Source organism: Cornus florida, unplaced genomic scaffold, assembly GCF_030987335.1.
Source record: "Cornus florida cultivar Cherokee Brave unplaced genomic scaffold, ASM3098733v1 CherokeeBrave_3.0.0_Hap2_Chr11, whole genome shotgun sequence".
In the NCBI taxonomy this organism is placed as follows: Eukaryota; Viridiplantae; Streptophyta; class Magnoliopsida; order Cornales; family Cornaceae; genus Cornus; species Cornus florida.
Genome location: NW_026775581.1, coordinates 129,543,784 through 129,570,790, shown reverse-complemented (window position 1 = coordinate 129,570,790; position 27,007 = coordinate 129,543,784). Strand labels below are relative to the sequence as shown.

At 36.3% G+C, this 27,007-nt stretch overlaps 3 protein-coding genes across 5 annotated transcripts; 1 reads left to right on the top strand and 2 right to left on the bottom strand.

Annotated features, from left to right (window-relative positions):
• The first annotated feature begins 511 nt into the window (after positions 1-511).
• LOC132286650 (serine/threonine-protein kinase/endoribonuclease IRE1a) lies at positions 512-17,549 on the top strand. Its single transcript, XM_059789009.1, has 7 exons — positions 512-952; positions 2,560-2,791; positions 11,590-13,124; positions 14,751-14,923; positions 15,286-15,532; positions 15,989-16,292; positions 17,254-17,549. Exons 1-7 carry the CDS (start codon positions 777-779, stop codon positions 17,401-17,403), a joined length of 2,817 nt encoding a protein of 938 aa, XP_059644992.1. The 5' UTR covers positions 512-776; the 3' UTR covers positions 17,404-17,549.
• Positions 17,550-17,656: 107 nt separating this feature from the next.
• On the bottom strand, positions 17,657-22,385 carry LOC132285417 (glutamate receptor 3.6-like). Of its 2 annotated transcripts, XM_059787602.1 has the most exons (7): positions 21,713-22,385; positions 21,087-21,385; positions 19,599-20,953; positions 19,234-19,511; positions 18,983-19,014; positions 18,490-18,896; positions 17,657-18,321 (listed from the first exon to the last, which is right to left on the bottom strand). In XM_059787602.1, exons 1-7 carry the CDS (start codon positions 21,721-21,723, stop codon positions 17,818-17,820), a joined length of 2,886 nt encoding a protein of 961 aa, XP_059643585.1. In that variant the 5' UTR covers positions 21,724-22,385; the 3' UTR covers positions 17,657-17,817. The 2 variants fall into 2 exon arrangements, with proteins under 2 accessions (XP_059643585.1, XP_059643584.1); XM_059787601.1 differs by lacking the exon at positions 21,713-22,385 and having other exon boundaries at positions 21,087-21,697.
• A 395-nt stretch (positions 22,386-22,780) lies between these two features.
• On the bottom strand, positions 22,781-27,007 carry LOC132286140 (mediator of RNA polymerase II transcription subunit 28-like). 2 transcript variants are annotated; one of them, XM_059788406.1, is made up of 4 exons: positions 26,585-27,007; positions 24,387-24,572; positions 23,539-23,651; positions 22,781-23,437 (listed from the first exon to the last, which is right to left on the bottom strand). In XM_059788406.1, exons 2-4 carry the CDS (start codon positions 24,562-24,564, stop codon positions 23,303-23,305), a joined length of 426 nt encoding a protein of 141 aa, XP_059644389.1. In that variant the 5' UTR covers positions 24,565-24,572; positions 26,585-27,007; the 3' UTR covers positions 22,781-23,302. The 2 variants fall into 2 exon arrangements, with proteins under 2 accessions (XP_059644389.1, XP_059644388.1); XM_059788405.1 differs by having other exon boundaries at positions 22,782-23,437; positions 24,387-24,642.

The window sequence follows — 27,007 nt, the reverse complement described above, 5'->3', positions numbered from 1 at the left end:
TTTGGCCAGTCCCACACCATCGCTATTTTGGCCGACTCAACTAAGCAATTATTTATGTCTTTAAAAATTATCTGTGATTTTTTAAACTAAAACAACCAAAACCTTATTGTATATAATTTTGGATTCTCTTGTCTAACTTGGAATTTCAAATAATTTTACATATTTATTCTTAATTAAGATACGGAAATAAATTAGTATAATTGCAAATCTATTAGATTAATATAGGGTTTTTATTTGAGGTGATTCCCAAATTTAATTTGAGAAATGACAATTAATAAAAAATAGAAAAAATAAATAGAAAGTTAATAAACGACTATTTAATACTAGAATGCTGCACGTACAATAAAACACACCCTTAATTTGCAAGAGGGATGCAAGTGTTATATAAAATAAAACCAACGGCGAATTACTTGAATACCACAAATCACAGGGACACTAAAATCAAATTACAGAAATTTAGGTCAAGTTTCGGCAATACAAGAAACATAAATAAAATATAAAAGATCAAAGACGCCAAAACCGAACCGTTAGTCTTTGACAAGACGTTACGTACCTAGACGACCGCGGTAACCTCACGGACTCGGAGATCCCAAAACCGCAAAGACAGAGGGAAGATTCGAATCTTCGTTCTTGCACATCGATGGTCTCCCACAGATCTTCACAACCTGAATCGTCAATCACGTGACCATAATCTCATAAAATCTTTGATTTACCCAACTCAGTCACCGACTTGCCGGACGATTTGATATTGGCTCCGATCAGCTTCAATTCCGCCAATGAGACGCCACTTTGTCCGTTTTCTATTTATTTTCTTGCTCGTCGTAGGGCTATCGGGCTCAGCCGGCGACGTTTCTAACTCGGAGGTCTCAAAGATCTCGTATAAGAGTCTGATTGGGAACGATTTCAATAGCCACAATCGAGCCGCCAAGCGAACTCTCCTGTCACTGTCAAAGTAAGCTCACTTTCTATTTGTTTGAATTTTGATATATATTTTTTTGTCTTTAATTTGATTTGTTTGAAGGTAAATGACATAGACGCGTATGGGTTTGGATTCGTGTTGAAGTTTCCTAGTGTTTTAATCCTGTTATAACCTGCTGATACACACACATATATATGATTCATACTATTGACAGTGATGTGATATCCATAACACGTTCTAAGTGATATGGATTATCATGTCCTTTGAAAACGTGGATTCCTATTTCTCAATGATATCCCACAATCAAGACAATTGGCTGAACCATTTCATAGAAGTTCATTGATATCTTCTTTTTGTAAAGCAAATTGACTTTGATTCATGATTGGAATTTGTTTAGTAGTAGATTAGTCTTAGAGCTCGCCAAGTTGTATATGAGCTGAAGCTCTGGGGCATTTCCCATTTTTATAGGAAATTCTGTTCCAGAAAGAGATATTGTATAAGCATTTGTTTATAATTCTTATGATACATGCTTAATGTTGCTGTGAGGTGTCATAAATACAAATAGTCTATTACTTATATCCATGCTATAAACACTTGTCTGACTGATTTTTGGGAATACATTATTCCTTTTACGCATAAACGTGACAAAATTGATCATACGTCTGTAATGCATTGTATGTCCCATAATAGGTCCCATTCTTCTACCCTTTCCCGGGAGTCGATGACTAGTCATAGCTATTACCTTGACGCCAAAGAAGAGTTCAACCCAATGCTTTATTTCTGTCCTAGTTGATACTGATTCGACATTAGAAGTATATTGATTTTTCCCATGATAAATGGGCATTATATTTCGAATAAAATTTCAGAAAGCTTTGTTGAGTAAAAAATTTATGGACATCGAAAATTTTGAAGAAGTGGGATGCAAGGATCGTTAAAGCCCACTTATAAAGTTAATGAAGTTGAGTTTGGTTTGCTCAGGGTGGTATATTCATTGTGATTGTTGGAATTTTCAAAAAGTTGTCTTGTTTTCTGTAAAACCAGGTAATATAATTCTTGAACAAATTCTTGGTTCTGGTTTGGGCTGAAGCCGCTGAACTTGACCAGAGTGATGAGAGAACTGTTTTTAATCTTTATCCACGTTCTCTTCTTAACCAATCCGAAGAAAATAAGTTTCTATTTACTTATATTTTTTCTTCCATCTCTTTCTCCCTCCCTACCTCCTTGTGCACCAAACAAGTGAAGAACAAACTTTAAAGATCATCAACGTTCAATATTATCTTCCCTTCTTGTATCCTATTTTGTATTTTCTTTCATTTTGGATTATCTTACACTTCTTTCTCTTTCCCTTCCCCCTATGGCCAGCATATCTGTCTTGATTTGCTTTCAGGACACAGGTCTTCCTATCTTGCTGAGAGTTTCAATTTCTACATACTTGTTGGCTTGTTTCAGTGGAGTTTACTCTAGTATTCATGCGTGATATAGTCTTTGGCATTTATGTTTTTAATCAATATTACTATGATTTTTTTAATTTAGTTTTTATTTGGATTACACCTGCTTCCACTTTTGATATAGCATGGTTAGTTCACTCCTTTCCCTTGCCTATTATTGTGTGCTTTATTCAAATAATTTTATTGAAACAGTGAACATGACACTGCACTTGTTGCTGCCCTGGATGGTACAATCTATTTGATCGAGCCTAAATCTAGAAAAGTACTCTGGTCATTTACATCAGGCTCATCTATTTATTCTTCATATCAAGCTCCTGTCAACCATGACAACGATACAGAAAATGTCTCTGGACCTGGTGGTGGTTACTTCATAGATTGTGGAGATGACTGGGAGTTGTATGCACACAACAGGCTTGGGAAAGTGGTATGTATGAAAATTCACACCTCTATTTCTCACATCAACGCGTTTAAGAATGGTTTGCTGAGTCAAGTCTGACTTCTTCCGGATCCATATGTTCTTCCCAAACTGATGGAATGTTTTGTTAGAACTTATTTTTTGTAAAGACAGTTCAATCCAATTTAGTCCATTTTCTGCTCTTCTATATCAAGGAAGTTGGGTGTCTGATCTGTCTTTTACCTGCATTATTAACTTTCACAAATTATCTTTTATTTTTTTTTTTTTTGATAAGTAAATTATCTTTTATTTCTTTAAATACATTCCACTATCATCTCTGAGGGAGAGATTGGAGAGGATGTTGTTAATTGATTTAAAGAATGATGGTTTACATGCATGAGAGTTGTTGATGCATCGTAGTAATGATATATATATATAGAAAAGTTCTTTAAGACTGAGTATTAAATCAGGCATGCTCATTGGAATGTAATTTCTAACAGTTGAGCAACATGTTCATAAATAAGCAAGGTATATTGTGAATGTTGAGATAGATGTGATAATTTTTTTTTTTTTTTTTTTTTTTCCATTGGCAAGGAACTCACGCACCCATTTGCCCCTATGGGGACTTAAACCCTACCTGTCACTTTGAGACGCAGAGGAGATACCACTAAGCTACAAGCCTACAACGCCCTTGGTAGAGGAGATAGATGCGATAATTTATAAGTCATGAACTAATAAAATTAGAAATATGCATAGTTAGGAGTCAGTGAAAGTAGAATATTTTGGAGATAAAATGAGAGAAAATCAATTTAGATGATTTAATCATGTGTAGCTACGACCACTAGATATGCCAATGCCAGAGAATTGGCATGGTCAACTCTGAGAATGATGATGCTATAAAAGGCAGTCCAAATTAACATGAAAATAGTATATAAAGACATAAAGCATGCCGTTTAACTAAAGTTACGATCCTTGACCATAGTTAGTAAAATACGATACGGGGAAAATACGGATACGTAAACATACGAGTATAATTCGATATTTTTTATAAAATTCGTTTTATAAAAACGAAAACGTAAAAATACGAATACGGATGCGTACGTGTATAAAACGTTATATGCACTAAAAATTCGGGACCAAAAATTCAACTATACACATCTTATTATTTTCTTATATATCATATATTTGTAAGGACAATGAATAATAGGTAACAAATAATAAAAAATAATAGGTGTTTCATTACTTTGATTAAAGATCAAGCATTGGATTGACAATAATAAGAGATTAAAAAAAAATAAAAAAAATAGAGTGATATTGAACAACTGAGTGCTCAGAGCCTTCCCGAAATTGCACAACAAATAGTATTATTTTGATGGTGTGAAAGAGAAAGGCTATATCAAACAAAGGACTATAGTTTGTGTTAAGAATGTGTGTTTGAGAAAAATTCACCATTATAAAAAAAAACAATTATGTTACTTTAAAGTATAAACACGAATTAAACGGAGCAACCTAAACGAATAAATTAATAAATGTTTTACATACGGGATGATGAAAACAAACGCGCGTATTTTACCGTATCTTTCAAACGAAAGTATTTTTTCAAAATTCGTACGTATGCGTTTAATTCGCGTATCATACGCGAATTTACTAACTAGGTCCTTGACAAGTAGGATGATAAAATAGGATTATATAATCTACCATAATTATTATTGATACAATGTTGTTGGAGTTAAATTGATACAAGAGTACAACAAAAAAGTATAGGAATAGATTATTTAACTTAAGAGAAACAGGGGCAAGACCAATAATGCTTGTGTTTGGGCTGTAAAATTCACAGTTCCAATGGAACTGGCGGGCGTGCTAGGAACGTAAGAAGTTCCAAGTGAGAGTCATCCAAACTATATTCCAGATGGAAATGGAATGCATTAGGCAATTGAATGAGGGTCTGGAATGACCACCCTCAAGGTTCTTTTTTGCCTTTGATAAAGGACTTAGGGTTTTCTTATGGCTGGAGAGTAAAGGAAATTGAAGTGCAGGACTGAAAGTCAGGGAATTGAAGGACAATTGTTGAAAGTAAAGTATTTAAAGTGCGGGACTTGAATAAAATATAATGAAAGTACATTGCTAGAATGTAAAAGATATCTGGAATTGAATGAAAATTAAAGTGCTGTTTGGGTTGTGTGCTGATCAGGGTCTTATATAGAGTATTTTAATGGAAGTTGATATAACACTTCCAGCAGTAGTTGAGATGCTTCTAAGTGGAATGTTCAGATCGTGTCATGTCCTATGTCCTCCCCCTCCTCCTTCTTCCTCTCTCTCTGTGTCATTACACACTTGAGAACATGTATTCCCACGATTTGCAACATTTGATGAGTAAGCTGGGTGGTGGAATGCTGTAGTTGCTCAGAAAATCCCTTTCTATTAATGGAGAATTTCCTGCTTTACACCAAAAGAGATCCTTTCCTTTTTCCTCCTTTCCCTATTCATCATACATTGCTCCCTACCCTAATTCCATTCTGGACCCTAAGTCCAAAGTAAACTTGGCTGGTCCTTGTGTTCGGTCTGTCCGTTTTAAAGTTTGGGCTCGATGTATATGTGGATGGACTCGAGGGTTGGACTGGGCCAATCCCAAACGGGTGGGCTGGGTCGCCACCAGCCCAGTGAGAATTTCTGCCCCTTCAAATGCCAATCACAAATTTCTAGTCATGCTCTGGATTTTCACATGGAGAAAACCACAACCTTGCATCTTTTTAGCAACTTTGCTTACACGGTTTAGGTAGTTGTTCTTCTGTTGCTTCATTCAGGTCACTCCGAAGACAATCCCCTACAATCTCTCCATTAGTGGTCTGTTTGGTATGACTTAGTTCCAGTGGAGTCCTTGATCTTTGCATAGTTCCTTGTTTGGTTAGATCATTCATTGCATGATTCTAGGAACTACTTCAACTGATATGGTAAGTGGTAGTAACATGTTACTTCTTCAATTTTGACAAAGTCAATTCTGATTTAAATCTTCTTTCCTTAAAACGTCATCCCCTGCCACGTGGCAATTAAATTCTCTGACCTGTTTAGATTATGCCACGTACATTCCTTTAGGTGGTTCGTCTCTCATTGAATCCTTTCTTTTCTTGACTTAGTCTTCAGCTCCAAGTGGCAGCATTCGAATGGTGTAAAGTTTCAAGACTTAACTTTCTGGTGGAATATAACTGCAGGCAATCCCCTTTCCTTTTGGTTGCCATGTGTCGTTTCCCAATCAGTTGTATGTGAAATAATCTAGTTTGGCAAGCTCCAATGGAACTCGCCACGTGCCACCTTCTCATTGGCTAGCATGAGCTAAAATTGGTGGAGTAAACACTTTGTAAGTCGAATAAGTTATTATCCCACAGAGCTTGAATCATGAAATCCAAGGATGGATGCCATGAATTAAGTCTTCCAATGTCAAATTACATTGAACCTCCTACTAACGGGTTCACATTTTAAGCATCTGATCTACACACTATGCTGCATAGTTTAGCCGATTTCTCTTGCCACATGGCATAGTGTACGATTCTTACACATATGAACCAAGTTTGTGTGTTAGCTCCTAAGCCTCCTATATAGATTGTATTTTCTAGATGTTTACTTATAAGTTGCTTGATGTATGACAACGCTGTGACTCAACTCAGCTCAACATGGCTTTTCAAGCTACTTAGGGTATGGGTCACATACATGAATCCTATTTTTCCATTCTGTTTTATCTAAACCATAGCCTCATCAAAACCACTTGCATCCTATTATTTTAGGTGTTAGACAATACTTGTAAACCTAATATAATGGTACCTAAAAATGGTTTAATGGCGGGCTTAGGTTAAGGAAAAAGTTGAACATTTAGGGTTTTACTTAGTGGAAGAAAGGTTGTGGCATTTAAATGAAAATGGGTTGGAATTGGTCATTTTAAAAGTGTTATGTTGCTTGGAATTATAAATAGTTTATTTGATTCTTTAGATAGCAAGTTTAATGTGATTTTTTATGTTAATCTAAAGGCCATTTGGTCGGAGAATGAGTTTTAGTTAGTGGAATAAACCAACAGGCCTGTGGCCTAGCGGTACCAAGCCCCTACTTCCCAAGGGGAGGGGAGGTTAGGGGTTTAAACCTCAGTGGAGGCATGTGTGTGTAAGTACCAACTAGAAAAAAAAGAAAGAAGAATAAAGGTAGTAAGGCTTTAAATGAGTAGGTGATGAAAAATGTATTTTTTGAGAAGTGAAATGTTGCATGGAATATAAATAATTTACAGTTCTTTGAATGCAAGTATTTGTGTTTTTTATTGTTAAACTAAAGGCCTTTTGCAGGAAAATAGGTTGGGATTGATTAGGATTTGGAATTGTAGGGTTTTAGGGCTAAAATATGGGCTGTTTGTTGGAGTATCACCAATAACTTATGAATAGTGGTTGAGAAATAAGAAAAAGAAAAGGAGAAGGAGAAGAGGAAGAATCTATGATTAATGTGAGAGTTTCTTACTTCTCACCCTTTCAAGGAATAAGCTACATCAGACAAACACAATCTTAGATGGTCATAACTTAACTACATTGAATAGGAAGATCTAATATCTAATTATAGGTTGGCAGGCTGTTTCCTAATTTTGTTAAAAGTACATACCTAAATGTTACAAGCAACATATTAACCTTATATTATTAAAAATTAAATTCAATTACTCGAGGTCAAGATAGAAAAAAAAAAAAAAAAAAAAAAATGAAAAGAAAAATTGATTGCTGAAACTATTTTAGACCTCTTAATCTCTTATAGACTCCATATTAAAATTAAATAGCATAACTTGACCCAAAATCCAGTAATGCACCATAGCTATAGCATATGTACTCAAAAAATTATGACCAGCTTATTAACCCTTGATTAAGATAATTGAGACTAAATGCAACCCTGAAATTGTTTACACGAGGTCTCAATTATGTTCCATGTGAAAGCCCTGGCTTCCTTCCTTTTGTTATCCTGCGAAGCATCATTGCCAAAATTTTAATTTTGGTATGCGTCCTGTGTGTTTTACAAAACATTTGCTTGCAGTTTCTTCATTAAATATTGAAACAACCATCACAATGCAGTTTTTATAAAACTTGTGGTATGTTGACCAGTTTTTATTCCTTCCAAAATTGGAAGGAAGAGAGGAGGGAAGAAAATGATAATTGTTGTGTATAATTTAAAATGACATTATAACCCTTAATGTAATTTTGCCAAATTATATAACGAGGGTGTTATGGAAAAAAATATATACAACCTCTCATTCTCTTCTCTCCTACCAAATAATGGAAGGTGTTATCTCCTTGAACTCCCTGCCACTCACCAAACAAAAGGGAAAATGAAACTTCTTACTTAAGATTGTCTCATCCAGCCTTCCTACTCTCCTTTTTATAGCTATTAAAGGTTCAAGGTGCACTAAGACGCTAAGGTCTACTGGAGCCTAAGTGCAAGGCACAACATAAGGTATGGGCCTGATTGAAGGTGCTCGTGTATTAGAAATGAATATTAAATACAAATACTCAAAAAATGCACATAAATTCTTTTGGTATGCACAGGCATTAACTAAGTCAAATACCATTATAATTGTGCAACAATAAAAAAACAATAATTATGTAATTTTGAACATGTGTTATATTATGATTAAAAAGATGAATCAAGCAAGAGATGGATTGAAGGTAAGGAGTCACATAAGCCCATGAATTCCATCAAATATTTATAAGATTAAACAATGTGATTCATCGAATATGATATGTGTAGACTACGTAGATTCATGGTCAAATAAAAAACAAAGGAAACAATATAAATGAATGATTAAAAAAATAGACCGCGTGCTTGAAGACTTTATGTGAGCCTTGTTGAAAGGCCCTGGCCTATAGTCTGTTGAGGCACTTTGGCTGAGCCTTGATGAGCTCAGACCTTTTTTTGGAGCCTAAGCGCACCTTTTAACAACTATGTTCCTTTCCAAACAAAGCATTAGAGAGGTCTTACACTTATACATATGCGCGTGCACGTGCTTGCTAAATGTAACTGAGTCCATTTAACATATTTATCGAGTTTTGTGTTTGACATTTCTGATTGGTCACGCACATTGTAAATATATACGATAATTCAAGTTTATTATATACTTTGGATAACATTCTTTACTATGAGTTTGTTTTTCCGGTTGTATCATTGCTTCAAAATGTGTGATATCACTGATATGGCCATTTTAAACACTCTTTTTTACATGGAACACTATTTTTACCCTAGAAAATGAAAGAAGGATTTTATAAAATATGAATAATTGGTGTTTTCCAGTGTCCTTAGATTTAAGAAATACGGTTCTTGGTTTTACACCACACTTAACACACATCCTAGACCATGTAACGTAGGCTATCAACATTTGAATTGAAGAAGTTCATTCTTTATCTCATGTTTAACATTTTTAGTCATGTTCTTTCTAGATCTTCTAAAAACACTTTTACAACTTAGATATGTCAAATTCAATATATTAAATGTTGAACTCAAAACTTGAACCATGCTAGCAAATGATTGCGAATTGGATAGATTCATCATGAGACTTATTTACGCCTTAGTCTTTTGATGTTTTTTTGCTTGATTGGTTTAGTTCTTCGTCACTATGCCAAATCTACTTTCTTCAAGGTTGGAAATCAAAGGATTAGTTGATCTAAGTTTGCATGTCTTGAATCATCAAATAATTCTGATATATTAGCTTATTTTACTTATCAAAAAAAAAAAAAATTCTGATATATTAGCTTATTTTATTTAATTATAAAATTTTTAGTTGTTATTTTTCATTTTAGACTTTGTTCTACACGCAAGGATGGAGAAAGATGGTATTTGCCACCAACAGGGACTAAGAAATTAGTCTAAATATCATTGATTATTCTGAATCATTTTTGTTGGTTAAACTACTTAAAATCATTAAAAAAAATAATAATAATTTTGGGAACCTGGGACTAAAACATGCATGTTCCTACCATTTGAGGGATCCATGTGATTAAAAATAAAATGCAAGGCTTTGTTATGTGGCACCAACATGTAAAACATCCATTGCACCTACATCCATGTTAGTGGCTCTGCAACATTTATCAAAAAAAAATGTTAGTGGCTCTGCAACCAACATTAAAACATCCATTGCACCTACATCCATGTAACTGCAACTACGATGATTGCTGTAATTGTGACTTAAAACCTTGTCTGTGACTAGAAAGTAAATGATCCTGACATCACTAGAGAATTTTTTTATATTGACCCATTAACTCCAAATGGACCCATAATTATTAGTGATTCTCCAGAAAAGTTTTTTCATGGCAGTCCTTTTCCTGCTCCCAATAATTCGTAAACCCAGTTCACTTACATCCTCTGCTCTACATTGGACCAGCTGATTATATGGATCGCATAGGTGGATGACAAAGAAGTTTCAGTAGATATATTATTGTAAAGCTGATTCTGAAGGATTTAGTTTTGTTATAACAGCTCTTCTATTTACGAGCTATTAAACTTGAAGGTGGGATGGTTTTTAGAAATTGTCAATTTTCAGCATATTGTTTTAGCACGTAAGAAGGTATTTTGTCAGTAAAGGATTGTGAGATGGATCATTTGCATTTGTGTTGAAGCAGATGCTGCCGGATCCAACCATCAGCTGTCCTCTTAAAAGTTCAGAAATCCAAAAAATATCTCCATTTCAAAGCCAGCTTTGTTAGAGTTTTCTTCCCTTGCTAATGTAGATGCTCTTCATATTCATGATTTCAAACCCATCTCTGGGTTTTCTTTGCAATTTAAGTTGTATTGAAGACGAAGAGGTCTTTTCATGTGAGGCACTATTACCTTTGCAATGCAAAAGGGAATTTTCCTTGTGCTTGTTGCAGTATTTATTTTTGTCCTCGTCCTCCTCTTTTTCTTCTTCTTCCAAGGAGAGCCTTTGCCATATAGATTGCTGGTTATAAAGCGTGAAAGATTTATTAATTTTCTTTTTGAATTTTAATCTTAATTTTTAGATAGACTTATCAAAAAAATAAATAGATAGATCTGTACAATTTATGATGGAGCTAAAAAGTATCATCAATTTCGTTTCTTTTGTCCTTAACTTCTTAAACAAGGTATTAGTTTTGTGCTTTTCCTGCGTATAAAAGTTCTTGATGGGTGTAATTGTGTGTTATGTATTAATATTTTTATTTTTTGTTTATTCATAGATTTATTATGAGTATACAGAAGACATCTTTATGATGTCACAGACCAGATCATTTGACCTGGAAGATTGACCCTGTTGAATTGTGACCTGGTCCCTTTTACAGTACCAATAAATGATCTGGGTGTAAAAACATTGGTAGAAGCATGTTTTGGTGCATATGAGATTTACTAATTTTATTTCCGTGTGTGCGCGCGCGTTGATTGGCTAATGTTAAGATATGGATCTGCTGCCATCTTTCATTTACACTTGTGAGTATTGAATACAAACACATATATAATTGAACACATAGTAGGGACTCAAAATACATGAGATATATCTTGCATGTGAGATTTACTAGTTTATTTATTTTTATGTGTATGTGTGTGTGTGTGTTGATTGGCTAATGTTAACATTTGGATTTGCCACCGTCTTTCATATACACTAGTGAGTATTGAATACAAACACATATATAATTGAACACAAAGTACTCAAAATACCTGATGAGATATATTTTGCTCAAGGATTCTCTTTTTCACACGGGTGCTAATTAATGTGACTGGTTTTCTGTATTAAGTTGTAATTATTGTTATCTTTTGTCATAATCATGAACTCCATGTTCATAATCATTCTATGGTTCTTGCACTCGCAGAAAATTCCATCTACTGTTGAAGATTTTTTGAAGATTATGCCACACGTAGATGAAAATGGAGGCGTTGTTGTTGGATCTAAAATTACTACTGTTTTTCTGGTTGATGCTAAGACTGGAAGGCTAATTCATACGTATAGTTCATCCGATTCTACACCCACATTGCAGACCAATGAAGAGAAGAGTGTTTTATATAATCCTGCTATTGAGGAAACAGGACAGTCAGGTTCTACGGACTGGAAAACCGGTGAGATGCCACTTTACATCACGAGGAAGGATTATTCACTCAAGTCTTTTGTTCCAAAGTCGGACAAAGTTTTGTGGAATTTGACTTTTTCGGAAATTGAGGCAGCTTTTCTTTGTCAAGACATTGAGAATTCAGTTAGCGGACTTCATCCAGATTCTGGATACGAACTTCCTTCGGAACCTGATGCTCGTTTTAATATGCCATTGGCATGTCAATCAAGGGCTGTTGTCTACCGCTTTCGCAGTCATAACATGTTAGAAACTCTCCATAGTCCTAAAATGCTTCCCAAGGTTCATGGTGGAGATGTAATGCTCCCAGAGTCCGCATCACTTCCTATGCTTCCTTCACAACCGAAGATTGATCAAGTTTTGGAATTTCATCACACATCTCCAAATCTTTTGCTTCCTTCACCACTCAATGCCAATGAACTTTTAGACTCTCCTGACCACGATAACAGTGATACAATGACCTCTTTGCCTCAATTGACTGACTATTCAGCAATTGCTGGTGTGCAAGTTGTGCAAATGCCTAATAATGATGGATTAAGAATCCTTTCCGAAGGTTCTAGAATATTGTCTCTTGTTCCTTTTGTTACCATTCTTGTGGGCCTTGTTACTTACCGCTGCATTGTAGTGGCAAGAAAACAAGTTGAGTTGGCTAAGCAGCCAAGAAATTTAAATACTAGAGCTGTACCTTCAAAAAAGAAGAAAATTCGCAAATCAGGAAAGAATAGTGGCATTGGTGAGGGAAAGGAGAAGATCACATTATCTGATGTTGGGGATGGATATGCAAGCATTGAAAGTGATAACAAACTGCAGTTGAACCTCAATCAGTCAGCTGATGGCAGCATAGATGGACGTACTGTTGGTAAATTATTTGTCTCCAACACAGAAATTGCGAAGGGAAGCAATGGTACCATTGTCCTTGAGGGAATTTATGAAGGTCGTCCAGTTGCTGTGAAACGCCTTGTCAAGGCCCATCATGATGTTGCATTTAAAGAAATTCAGAATCTTATTGCATCTGACCATCATCCAAATATTGTTAGATGGTATGGCGTGGAAAACAATCAAGATTTTGTGTATCTTGCTTTGGAGCGTTGTGCTTGCAGCTTGAATGATCTAATCCAGCTGTACTCAGATTCCTTTGGAAGCCCAGTGTGTACAGAGGACCAAACTACAAAAACTATGATAGAGTATAAAGTCCATTTGAGCTCAATGAAGGGTATTACACAAGATATTAAATTGTGGAAAGCAAATGGCTACCCATCACCTACATTACTGAAACTGATGAGGTTAGTTTATGGTTTTGATGATGCAATTAGTTTTTACGAAAAAACCTGTCACCACATCATGTCGTGTAGGTCAGTGCTGTGCTTTCCATCAAAAGACAATGTCTTGTCCTTGTTGATGAGTGTCGCACTCGTTGCTCTTTGGGCATGTTTGTAGAAAGAAAATAACCCACACCATTGACTCTGAGCCATTCTAAAGTTGGGTACTGAATTCCTGAAGTATTATTTAATCAGATAATATCTACATCCTTCAGGATGAGCCAACTCCATTTTGTTCTAGATTGGGATGTAAGTTTGATCTAAAATGAGTGTTTACATTTTAGGAGCCCTTGGTTTATAGTTCCTTTTATATTTTATCTGTTACTTATGATGGTCTATGTTACATTGATGTTTCTAAATGTGTGAAGTACCTGCTTCAGACATCAATACTTACCTATGGTATAGGTGTAGTGAGTAGGTATGGGATGTGTGCATTACATGCACCTAGCTAGTCTATCCTATAGTTCATGTATATCACATGATTGTTTGTAAAGTCTCTTATATGTTTCTCTTGTTTCATTATTAGTGAAACACGAGTGAACTATATTTTGAACACTGTTAGATGGAAAACAACGATTTACCCTAAGAAAAATAAAAGAATAACATTAAAATATTAGAATACTTTTCGCTGTATTTGAGTTTAAAGAAATACGACAAATAGACACTTTGCTGCACTATGCAAGTCCTTTTAGTATAGGTGATGGTGATTCCATTTTCTTTTATGATTATTCTAGAGCACCTTTTTGCCTGACGGAGATTAAGACATCACTCGTACACGTGAATTGCACGACTCTCACCTATGCTTGGAAGAGGGGCAGGGACAGATAGATTCTAGAGTTTTGCTGTAAGTTTTAGGATTTATGATAACTATGTATTAGCTTTGCAGTATTTTCTTTTAATTAGTATTAGGTCTAGGTTTTTCCATAAATAAGGTATATTGTCTTGCAGCTGCATTGGAACCTAGAATAGCTATTTCCTAACTTCAAGCATAGGCACGGCTACGGGTTGGCTACATGGTAGCCATTTTTATTGACTTTTTATGTTGCAGCAGCTATTTTGGACCTTAGGGTTCTTTGTATTGCCTATATATACATAGGCATATGTATCATGTTAAGTACCTTTTGATGATTGAATATTGTTGAGATTTACAGATTTCTTTTCTCTCCTCTCTTTTCATGTCACTCTCCTTCTGTCTTTTGGTTCTATATCACTCACCCTACCCATTTTACATCAATTGGTATCAGAGCTCACTACCCTTCCTGCATCATTGCCTTTAGAAACAATGAAAGAAAAGGAATATTTTTATGTTCAATGAATCTATAAATTAGTTGGAAAATTTCTAAATTCTGGTTTGCCAGAACTTATGCTAAAGGGCCATTAGATTTGATGACTAGGTGGGGGAACTAGATCTGGAATGGTTCCATACCTGGGCAATTGGAATTGTATGCCACCATGAAAATCTATGCAAACACAGTCGTAGGCTACACACGTTTATATATTTTTCCAAGTATGCAGGCTTTCTTATAAGAATTCAAGTGGATTAATTTAGTTCACGTTTCCCTGATGTTCTGTTTTGTTTGTATAACACAGGAATATTGTTTCTGGGCTTGTGCATTTGCATGAATTGGGGATAATTCATCGAGACTTGAAGCCTCAAAATGTTTTGATAATTAAGGAACGGTCTTTATGTGCAAAGCTCTCTGATATGGGTATCAGCAAACGCCTTGTCGGGAATATGTCTTCCTTGGGTCACCATGCTACTGGCAAGTATTCTTAACAAGTTTCTGATATAGCAATTGTATGATGCAGTTGTATGGTCAATGGCACTTATATTTGATTTTCCATGCAAAATAACAATCTGTATATAAGGAACCTGGTTGGTTTTCTTAATTGACCTCTCAATCCTTTTTCTCCCTTGTTTTCAATATATGAATTTATTTAGAAAAGGATGTAACAAGTCAAATCAAGTTGAAATGGCTTTAGTTTTGCGGTATACCTAGGAGGAGATTTTGGAGGGGATGCAACCAGTCTTACTTCATCGGTCCTGCCTATTCTGACAATTTGATTCTAATTATAGATAATTATTAATTATTGTGTTCATCATTTTGTTTATGAATTATTGCAGGATGTGGCAGCTCCGGATGGCAAGCTCCCGAACAGCTTCTCCATGGACGCCAAACGCGTGCAGTGGATACATTTAGTTTAGGTTGTCTTCTTTTTTACTGCATCACTGGTGGTAGACATCCGTTTGGTGAGAGTCTTGAACGTGACATGAATATTGCAAAGAACAAAGTGGACCTTTTCTTAGTGGAGAACATTCCAGAAGCTGTGGATCTCATCTCTCGTTTGTTAGACCCTAATGCTGAATTGAGGTAAAATTTATTTTATTTCAAGGTGATTTGCCTGGCAATAGTTTTAGGTTTTGTTGCCTCTCAGTTGCGATGAAATTTATTATATTACCTGACTAGAGCTTTCTGTCATTTGTTTAGGTGGGATATTAATGCCTCGCTAAATTGAAATTATTAATTTCATTTGAAAACAGTATTTCAAACACATCCTTTCCTTGATTGTACAGATGACCACCGATATTATGTCATTCATGATTTTCTAAATATCGTTTTTTTTTTTTTTTGGATTATGTATAACCTTAAGTGTGATGTTAAAACACAATGGAATTGTTGAACTTTCAGTAGTTAACAATACATTTCGGTAATTACTGATAGTGATCTTGATAGGACAAGCAGGAATTATAACCTTTTTACCGAAACTTGATTTTTTTGTATATTCTTTTTGAATATTTTAATTATTGAATTTCTTATTTGTTGCAGGCCAAAAGCATTGGAGGTGTTGCATCATCCTTTGTTTTGGAGTTCTGAGACACGGCTGTCTTTTCTTCGTGATGCCAGCGACAGAGTAGAGTTGGAAGATAGGGAGACTAATTCTGATATTTTAAAAGCACTAGAAAGTATAGCACCAACGGCCTTAGGTGGAAAATGGGATGAAAAAATGGAAGCTGCATTCATTAATAATATTGGACGTTACAGACGCTATAAGTTTGACAGTGTTCGTGACTTACTGAGAGTAATGCGAAACAAGTTGAATCATTATAGAGAACTTCCCATAGAAATTCAGGTTCATTTCTCATGCTGACAATTATTCATTGGATCGTAGTTCTACTTTTTCTAATATAATTATGGTTACATTATTTTGTTGATTTAATCACACCGGATTGTGGTTCTAAGGATCGATAAAAACTATTAGGATTGCGGCACTTGTCCAGGATCTAAAGCCATTAGGCACTTCCAGGCTCTTTTTTTGTTTTCCTCATTGTGCATAGGTGTTATAAGTGGGACTTGTCCCACATCGGATTTGGATGGGAGTTGAAATTTGTATAAATGAGTGGGTATGCAGTATTACCCAAGCGCCCACCCGTTACAGTTGGTATTAGAACCAGATCCAACTCTTAATCCGGTGTCACGCCAAGCGCACGGCCCAGAGGGCGTCCGGGTCTGGACCCGGGTAGATAGGGTGACCCTATCACAACGAGGGCGTTGTGTGGGTTTGGGTGGGGGAAAATGTTACAAGTGGGACTTGTCCCACATTGGATTTGGATGGGAGTTGAAGTATGTATAAATTAGTGGGTATGCAGCACTAAGTTAATGGTTAAATGGGCAAGTGCCCACCCGTTACAAATAGGCACTGTGATTGGATAGTATTGCTATTAATATCACATGTTTTTGGACTGTCCTCAATTGGAAGATTGGTAATACCTTCATTCCCGAAATGGTTATATATCGAGTGTTACCTTTGTAGTATGCGACTATGAGCCATATTCAAAATAGAATGCCGAAGTTCACGACCTTCTAGACTTCTCTGCTTGACAAGATTCTGATAATGCTATCTTTGAAGTTCCTGTTTGTGTGTTACTCTCTTAAACGTGAATTTTATTTTGTTATCACAGATTGTATGTGTATGATAATGGTAAGGGCAATGAGTATTGTTGACAATTTCGTGATGTTCTTCTTTGGTAAAGTCTCAATATCCCAATTTTACTATAGCTGATACGAGTTCCATTTCGGCTGTTTATTTTCAGGAAATTCTTGGACCAGTACCTGAAGGTTTCGATGACTATTTTGCAATTCGATTCCCAAAGCTCTTCATTGAAGTATATAAAGTTATGTTCGAGTACTGTAGCGAGGAAGAGTTCTTTCACAAGTACTTTAAAAGCAATAATACTCAGTAGTCAGTAGGTATCTTAGTGACTAATGGTAGATGCCCTAATATATGTCCTGATACGTGATCAAATATTGATCGTGTATTCATGTAAATGTGTCTGTAACAATGTATGAAACGCTTTTGATTAATCTTATCAACTTATATTACCCAGCATTTCCTGGTTGGTATTTTATTCATTGTTTGTCTTGTTTTGTTAAATCCGAATTAAAATAAAAGATGCACTGATTATGCAAATTTATTCTTAATTTTAGAGACTTGAAATGCACTTTTGCAAGCCAGGTTTTATATTATAATTGGTATGCGCAACCTTTTTTTGTTACAAAAAGCACATACAAGAGACCATCACAGTTAATTAGTTATAAGAAATAACACCACTAAACCAAATGTGAAGATAGACTATAAAAGGCTAAAGAGAAGTTATTTAACTTGCTTCAGGATAGATTCCACTGTCAAAACTAGCACTTCTATTTGAAGAAAACTCCATATGGATTTTCCTAGAACCAGTTGTTGATTCATCTCCATCGGTACTGCTTCTAGTTGAAATCCTCTCCATTTTCCTTCTCTTGGATCGGCTTTTTACCGTCTCTTCTTTTTCATCAACAAATGAAAGGAATGTCTGAAGGCGTGCTGCCGATCGTAAGCTTCTGTCAGATGACTCTGACTCGTCAGTGTAATAACGGCTGAACTGGCGCACCATCAAAATGAAATACACCAGGACAGCAAGCAAGCATGCTAATCCACAAACGAAGAAGAGACCTGAAAAGCTTTTCAGGTGAAGCCGGTCTACTTCAAGCTCTGAGCCTTGTGAACTGCAGGCACTTCTTGTAAGCCATTTGTCATGAATCCTTTGAAGATCCCCACTCTCTGACAGTTTCAGGATGGCAGTTGACATGTCAACTGCTAAAGGAGAGTCCCGCTGAAAGGCCTGATAGTAAACGAGGAACAAAATTGTGACCTAATTTTCTAAGTTGACAATTAGCATCTGGTAGTGCAGTGAGTGTGAATGTTGAATGAGCCACAAAAAAAGTGTAACAAATGAGTGTTATATATATATATCTCATAAAAGAAATGTTGTTAAAAAGGAGTTGCTTACAAATCCCCATCCAGTTTTGGTGAACTCTTGACCAACAATACTGAATTCACACCGGGTTGAGAGGAAGAGTTCAATATATGCGCGCTCATCAACCAATGCAGCAACACCACCATTCTTGGGACCTTTTTTTAAGGCATTATCAAACTCTTCAGCTGAATTGAGAGCGACGAGCCTTGACTCGTGAATGCCAAGTTCCTCGATCAAATAATTTCGGGTAAATGAACCCTGTCGGTAGCCAATCAGATCATTGCTTTCCATTAGATTTTCGATACCTTTAATGGGCGAAGAAAGCTTCTCCACAGTAAGTATTGAGGTCAGGCTTGCAGTGTAACTTGAGTTGATAATTAGAACCACAAATAGCCATATGATAAGCGCAAGGCGACCGAGGGTGCTCACTGTTCTTTCTTCTGCATTAAACAGGAAAAAAGAAACTCGATCACTTCTACTCTGTGACAAGTAGAGAGGATTGTCAAAACAATGTCATATCACTTACTATGGGCAAAGAACAAAGTTGAAAAGCTAAACCTGCAAAGTGAAGCACAAAGATCAGCAACAAAGGGACATGGATGAAAAAGATGGGATTCACACATTAAAACGATCAAAGATGACCAACATATTGCTATACAAAGAAAAGGAGATCAAAATGTTAGCAATTTGATGTGCATGCACTAATTAATCAAAGAGGAAGTGAACTTTTAGTTTGTCATTGTCATATAAATTTGCAAATATATCTTGGGTTCTCACCATAGAATAGTGGAAACTTGTTTCTTAGGGGGACCGCGAAAATCATCATTCATCCTGTGCTCCAAAATCCAAACAACTGCTCCAACAATTATGAAAGAAATCCCTGTGACACACCACATCTTTGGAGTAAACGGCCTCAAAAAAGCCCAAGCACTAGAATTTTGCTTCCTAACTGGAGCCACTACGACTAGCCCTGACTGGACATATGGCTGAGTGAAATCCGCCATTTTTGTACGATTAGTGGTGATAGCAATGTCACCTACTGCAGCATCATATACCTGTATCAAAGAAGAAAAAACCGGGAAATTAGACGAAAAGCGGGCAGTGCATCAAAAGTATGACCAAGCTGAGTTTCTCATACTCACACCCGTAGTAATTAAGCTCACAAGCTCAGTACAATTTGGATTAACATAACCATCTCCAAATGCTATGAATTTATACGGGACAGCATATGGCAACAAGTTCAGGGCAGCAATGAATACATCAATGCAGTACCCTTTGAACATATCAGTGCCCGGTATTTTTCCAATGAATTCATGATTAATAACGCCATTAGGAACTCCAATTCTCAACTGCCTTCCATTGGTTGGAAAAACCCATCCGCGAGGTTTCTGTATAGTTTGTCCAGGCCAGATTACACTGTACAGTTGCAGATTTGAACTTGAACGATTTGGTGGCTTGGTGTAGAGTATTTCCGGAGGCACAACTGATAATCCAGAATAATTTGACCAAAAACCAATCCTTCTATAGCCTGTGCCAATGACATTAATAACTTCAAATGCAGGATGAATCAAGGACTTGTCAGGAGTAAACTTGATTGGTCCTGTTAGACCAGTCATATTAGCCTTTAAAATGCTATCAAGCAACAAGTTTCCTCCATCAAAGATGCTCATAGCATCAAGATTCAAACCCCCTTCGAGCAGCGAATTTAACTTGGAATCATTAGAGAAGGAAAGTTTTCCACCCTGATTGAAAAATGCATCAATTGCACGAGCGAGCAGCCAAACAGTGTCATAGGCATATAGGCCGTAAGTATTCAATCCAAAAGAACCACCATTAGCCCTTTTTTTACTTGTCAAGTTGCTCCACCTTGAGATAAAGTTTCTTTTCAGTTCTGAATCCGGAGTGTACATTCGCAATGTGATTACTCCTTGAATATTACCCATTACCTCTGAAGGGAGAGGAGAATTAGTGTCCAAAACATTAGAGAGCCAATTTGTAGCAATCCACACATAACCACTATCCAACATCCCAAGATATTTGGCCACAGCAAGTACATCTAGACCCCAACTGTCATAAGTATGAAGAACAAGAATCCGAGAATCGGATAAAGCCACATTAACTAGGACATCCATGATCTCAGCTCGCCTTGCTTCAGGCCTCATTGGTGCTTTAAAAGAGATTTGACAACTTTTCGTGGCAAGTTGATCTGCTAAGGCTGCTATCCCATTCCTGCCAAAATCATCATCCACATAGAGCGCTATTATTTTTCTCCATTCATAGTACTCAACAATTTCTGCAATTGCGGCCATCTGGAACAGATCATTCTGCGTTGTCCTAACGAAGAACGGGTACTGAAGTGAAGACAGGGTGGGGTCTGTTGCTGCAAAGGATAAAAGAGGGACTTGCAGCTCCTTTGCAATGTGCGAAATCATATGAGCTATAACGGACGATTGAGGTCCTATTATGGCAACAATTTCATCTTCCATGAGCCGTAAAGCTGTTATCAGTAATCAAAATCAAACATTTACATACTGTGATCATACTAGATTCTAAGAAACTCTCATATTAGGAAGCAAAAACGACAGAAATGAAGAAAACTAGAGAGGTTACAAAGGGTGTGTAGTGTGTACCCTCTACAATGCCCAGAAATCCACTAGAATTGGAATCATACATTGCAAGATTGAGCTTGGTTCCACCAAGAACATTAGGGTTGGAATTCACATCTTCAACTGCAGTTTCTATGGCAACTTTGGCAACTTTCCCGATTATAGAATCGAAAACGAATATGGAACCAATGTTCACAACTTCAGGCCTTGTTGAAACATTTATGTTGGCTCCATTTGAAAAGTACCGATTACAGAAAACCATCAACACAATTACCCAAATAAGTTTCATGGTGAATTGTTGATCACAAAGCTTAAATTTCACCCTGTTTTGAAGAACATAAAACAACATACTTCAGTTTCAGTATGAGGTTCTCATAGGAAACTCTGTTCCAAGACTGATATATGCCCATAGCATGTGAATCCAACTACAGAAATGTTAATATTTAAGATAACAATTAAAATGAAAAATTCAAGAACATTAAATATAGATTGTTAAACACAAAAACAACAACTAGGAGGACTTAGATATAAACTTTCTTCACAACAAGGTAAAGTGGCAAGGAAACTATATATATATACAGATTTTCCAGGGAAAACAAAAACAACCATTTAAAGCTAATTAACGTAAGTGCAAATCTAAGTATGTTTACCTAATTTCCATAACCCAAGAACATACAAATATTTAGCAAAAGTTGCAAAGTAAGAACTTTATCATCATAGTATTAGCAACATATATGGTGCGAAAGTAGGTTCATTATGTGTGGAAATAATTAGAAGAAAAGACATCGCCTTGGAGTGAATAAAGAAGACGGTGAACAAAAAAGAGAGTGAACAAATTTTCTTGAAGGTCAAATATACACGTGCATATATAGGAGGGGAGAAATTTATATGAAAATAAACAGTAAAAGAGTTAAACCACCATGTTTCATGTTGAACGAGTCTCACTCTCCGTTAGTAAAGAAAAAAATTTAGGATTTATATAGATAAATGTCACTTTACTAATAGTTAATATTTTAATTAAATACAATTAATCTAACAACTGATATCAAAGTCGAATCCTAAAGAATGATGATCCCTTAGTCAACACAATGATCGGTAACATTCTACCCATAAAAAAGAAGCCTATTTGAAGAAGAAATTATTGGATAGTCCTCTCCATTACAATGGGGCATTGCAAGAAGAACAAGACAACAAAAAAAAGTCGTAAAGGATATTCCTGGGTTCCACACTTCCATTAATAGGGTAAAGGGAAGCAGTAACATCTAACTTTCCCAAAAAAAAAAAAAAAAAAAAAAAAGGCACATTTACTAACGTGTGTCACAGATTTTTTGACCTGTCGCCATCTTCAAGAATGTACTAGATAATTTGTAATTTGTCAGTTATTAATTGTTATATAAATAACTCACTATATACAAAATTACACACACAATCAATATATATGAATATAAATACAGGATAGTCATTTATATATATATGTGACGTTGTAGGATTGGACTCCAAAAACAAGTTTCATAGCAACGGTGGAGCGGACACACCGAATGCATTCAAGTAAGAACCAGTCTATTCAACTACAACATATTCAGGTTTTAAAAATAAATCTTATTAGGAATGATTTCTTACCAATTATTGTTAATACACCACCTTATTCATCTTCAAATTATCTTGAGGATACAATTTAAATCCATGTTACGTTTCTTACCAATTATTGTTAATGATCAAGTTGATAACAATATTCATAATAAGATCCATACGTATTCACAAATATAGTTTTACGCAACCTAGGATCGCGTTTGCTTGAGGAACTACATTCGGGTTTAACAACAAGTGTGATGAAGTCCAGATTCTACAGCAAATAAGCTTTCCATAGAGTCCCACAATTCCTTAAGACTATGCAAAAATATGTTCGTGCTATTTTCTGAGAAAGAACATGCAGTTATGGGGCTCACTGGTATTCTATTGATCTCGAAACCTTGACCTATAGCTTGGGAGCAGTTAAGGCCCAAAGCCGCCAAGGTAGAGCTAGACCGGTGATGCATTGGGTTTTATTCTATTCCAGTCTCGAACCCTTGACCCGGTGGTTCAAGCCATGTTTAGTCATAGGCACTTCTACAAGCTCTAGAGGAAAGGCGCGCACACAAAGATACGATCATCAATGCAACGCATTAGCCATTGGTCCATCAACTCATCAACCCTAAAATGATGTGTTAAACTAATTAGTACAAAATGAATCTCAACCATTACTACACCCTCTCTAATTCAGTATTGTGCTTGTCCAATTGGTCCTTCAACTCCTTTCTCCACCCTTGAATCAATCTTTCTTGCTTCTTGATAAGCTCAGTCTTGATCTTCAACTCTTCTTCCATCACAGCAATCTCCTATAAAGAATACGACACAGGAACAACATAAATAACTTCACCAAGGTCTCCAAAATCTATGTGATGGAAGAATAAATACAGAAATGTGGGCTGAAAATTGCCTTTTGAAGAGTTTCTGCCTTGGTTGGTTGATCCTCACGTTTAAGGCCAACAAAATAGAGTTGAAGCTTTTTAGCAGCCTCCATAAAATCTCTTGCATGCCTTTCGACATCGACTGCAGCAATGAAGAAGAATTATCTCTTCTGGCAATCATGGGAAACCAAAAAAAAAAAAAACACATCTCAAAACGGATGCTTGGATTAAATAATAAAATATTCATCCAGTTCACAACCATAGATACAAAACAACATAGAAAACAGACAAATTTAGACAGCAATTATCACTCAAATGTGTATACATGTTGCTAAAAAGCCTGTTTTTTTATGAATTCATAGAAATGATGAAACATCAACCTCTCTCAGTTAATCCAAATCTTTGGGTGTTCTCCACCAGGAATTTCATTGGTCACCATTACAAATCCCAGCAGGTTAAACTTTCCAATTACTTACCATAACTCCTGATATTCCATTACCCATTCTGAAATGTTATCATTAGAAATAATCTATTCTCCTGTTTTACTTCTCAATATACATGCTAGAATTTATTTTTTTATTTTTGGTTCTCTTTAAAGTCTAATTTACGAATGAAAATGTTCTCAAATCTTGTCCACATTGAAGTAGCAATTTACATGGGGGAAAAAACTAATGGTGTCATTACCAGACTATTTAATAAATGTACGATTGATGCTATGCTTATATGAATGGCAAAATGGTATCTTATCCGAAGCAACACAGAAAAATTGTTCAACAGTGACAAGAAGACATGAAAGTCGGCAACTAGTTATGAGCAGTGAGACTTTGCGGGCTTGTATAAGTAACTTACATAATAAAATCAATAAATAAGTACTCACTCTGATGAGAAGGGTGAGGAGATCGATCTATTGCTTGGAGCTCTCTTGCGGGCAAGCATGGAAGCAAAGCAGCCTCCAGTGCCATTACACAGGCAATCATGTCCTCTTTTGGTGGAAGTGGAGATTGCAGCTGTGGATCAAGTGGATTTTGTTGATCAAGCGGCAGCCGCTCAGCCATATTTAACTCTATTGGTTAACAAATCCAATGGCAAAGCAGTAAGTACTACTTTTCCCAAGGTAGTCAGAAAACTTAAAACTGTAAGAAGCGGAATGAGATATAGGTTAGATGCATGTGGGCTCAATAAAAATACTCGATGATCTCAGAAATAAGGATATGCCTAAAAACTTTTTATAATAAAGGTATAAAATTACAAAACCTCAATATTTATAAGTCAACCTTACAATAATATATAAGTAGAGGTCAATTTGGAGAGTCCAAGAGTTCCAATCAAAATGGAAGAACATTTGGAAAATTAAATCAAAAAGAAAAATAATGTTTTTATATGGCAAGTTTGTCACGAAAGAATCCCTGTTCTCTTAAGCTTGGAGCAGAGAGAAATTTTGAATGATGTGACATGTCCGGTTTGTGGTCAAGCATAATAATCAGCTATTCACATGCTATGTCATTGCCAGATTGCTCAAACGGTGTGGAAATTAAGTCCGTTGAGGATCGATTTGAGTTCTAACCATATGCCTTCTTGTAAACATTTTTTGATTTGGACTCATGGATTATGTAAACAAATCCGATCATGTTACATATCTGCATAGTCTAGGTTCATCATTGTTTGGTAACTCTGGAAAGTTAGGAACGATTGCCATTTTCAAGGAAATCGCTGGGATCCTCTTGCCATTGTTGACATAGCTATGGTAAACCTGAATGAGTTCAAAACAGTGACAACCATGGATGCTTATCTTTTGGTTGGTGATAAGGTTATCCCATCTCCTCCTCCTCCTGAATGGTCATGGTTGGCAAGCTAAAACTTAACGTTGACGCTTCTTTGACCTACCTCTTTGGAAGCTTGGGGGGAAGAACAGGGATGATGGAGATTGGAGGCAGACCCATCAAAGTAGTTTCTTTATTCTCCCAACGGTCAACGGCTCTAATTCTTAGAAAAGGTCCGAAGTGGCTAAGTGTTACTAGGGGAGACTTGTCCCACATCGGATCCGGATGGGAAGTGACATGGGTATAAATGAGTGGGTATGCAGCACTACCCAACAGTTTGAGCTTTTGGGTAAATGGGCAAGCGCCCACCCGTTACAGTTAGTATCAGAGCTAGACCCAATCTTTGATCCGGTGTCACGCCAAGCGCCCGGCCCGGAAGGCGTCCGGATAAGCCATCCCGGGTAGGCAGGGTCGTCCGACCGCAACGAGGGCGTTGCGAGTTCGGGTGGGAGAGAATGTTACAAGGGGAGGAGACTTGTCCCACATCGGATCCGGATGGGAAGTGACATGGGTATAAATGGGTGGGTATGCAGCACTACCCAACAATTCGAGCTTTTGGGTAAATGGGCAAGCGCCCACCCGTTACACTAAGGCTCTAATTCTTAGAAAAGGTCCGAAGTGGCTTTCAGAGTGGGGGCACAAGGATGTGGTTGTAGAGGGAGACTGCAAACCGATTCTATACCAGAGTCCCACAAATTAATTCTCAGCCATTGTGATAGATGACATTAACAAAATGCTCGAAGATAATAGAGGAAAATCCTAATCATGGGTACCTAAAATCTGTAACAAGGTAGCCCATGCTTTGGCAAAATGGGCTTTCCAGTCCATATAGTCTCATTTAACGGTATAAATCCTTGTTTTCTGTCATCATTTGAGATCATAGTAAATCCTAACATCTCTTATAGAGAGAGTGGCCTTGTTGGACTAATCCTAACATCTGTTTTAATTTTAATTATTTGTGTGATGGTGAGGTTTGAAAAAGACCTATAATGATCCTACATTAATTTTTCTCCAACCAAACTGGCCCTAAGTTCTTAATGCAGGACATAATAAGCAGAGTAAACCAAAAAGATACAAATTTTTTTTTTTTTTTGGGTAAAAATACAAGCAGAATGGCAAGCCGTGATTTCAGATGTTTGGTACCAACCAGATTAATTCAAAAAATAAATAAATAAAAATAAGATCCTAAACTGAAACTTAATTAAAATTAAAATCAATAATGGAAATAATGCATATTACAGCACAGAGAGAGTACCTAGAGATGGGCTGTTGTTGCAATCGTTTTACAGCACTGCTCCGTTGAAACACAGGCCCTTTCCGACAAGGTCGACAATGAGAGGTAACGACAAAACTTGAGGAGAGAATGAGAGAGAGACTGGCCTTGATCTGAGTTGAGGCTACGGAGAACATAAGCGACGCGCCGGCAGTGAAGGCCACAGCCAGGGGAGAACAAAGGCGGCGAACCCAATTGAGAGTATCACTGTTCTTTAGGCTTCGTTTGGATGGGATGATTTGGAGGTACAGGAAATAAAAGAAAGAAAGCACAAGGAGAAGTTTGAATGGGTTTAGCGTTATTGGAATTTTTTTTTTTAATTATTATTTTTATTTTTGTAATAAACTCACACACACCATTTACAAGTGATTTGGATCCTTATTCCTTTAAAACTTTCTTTCAAAA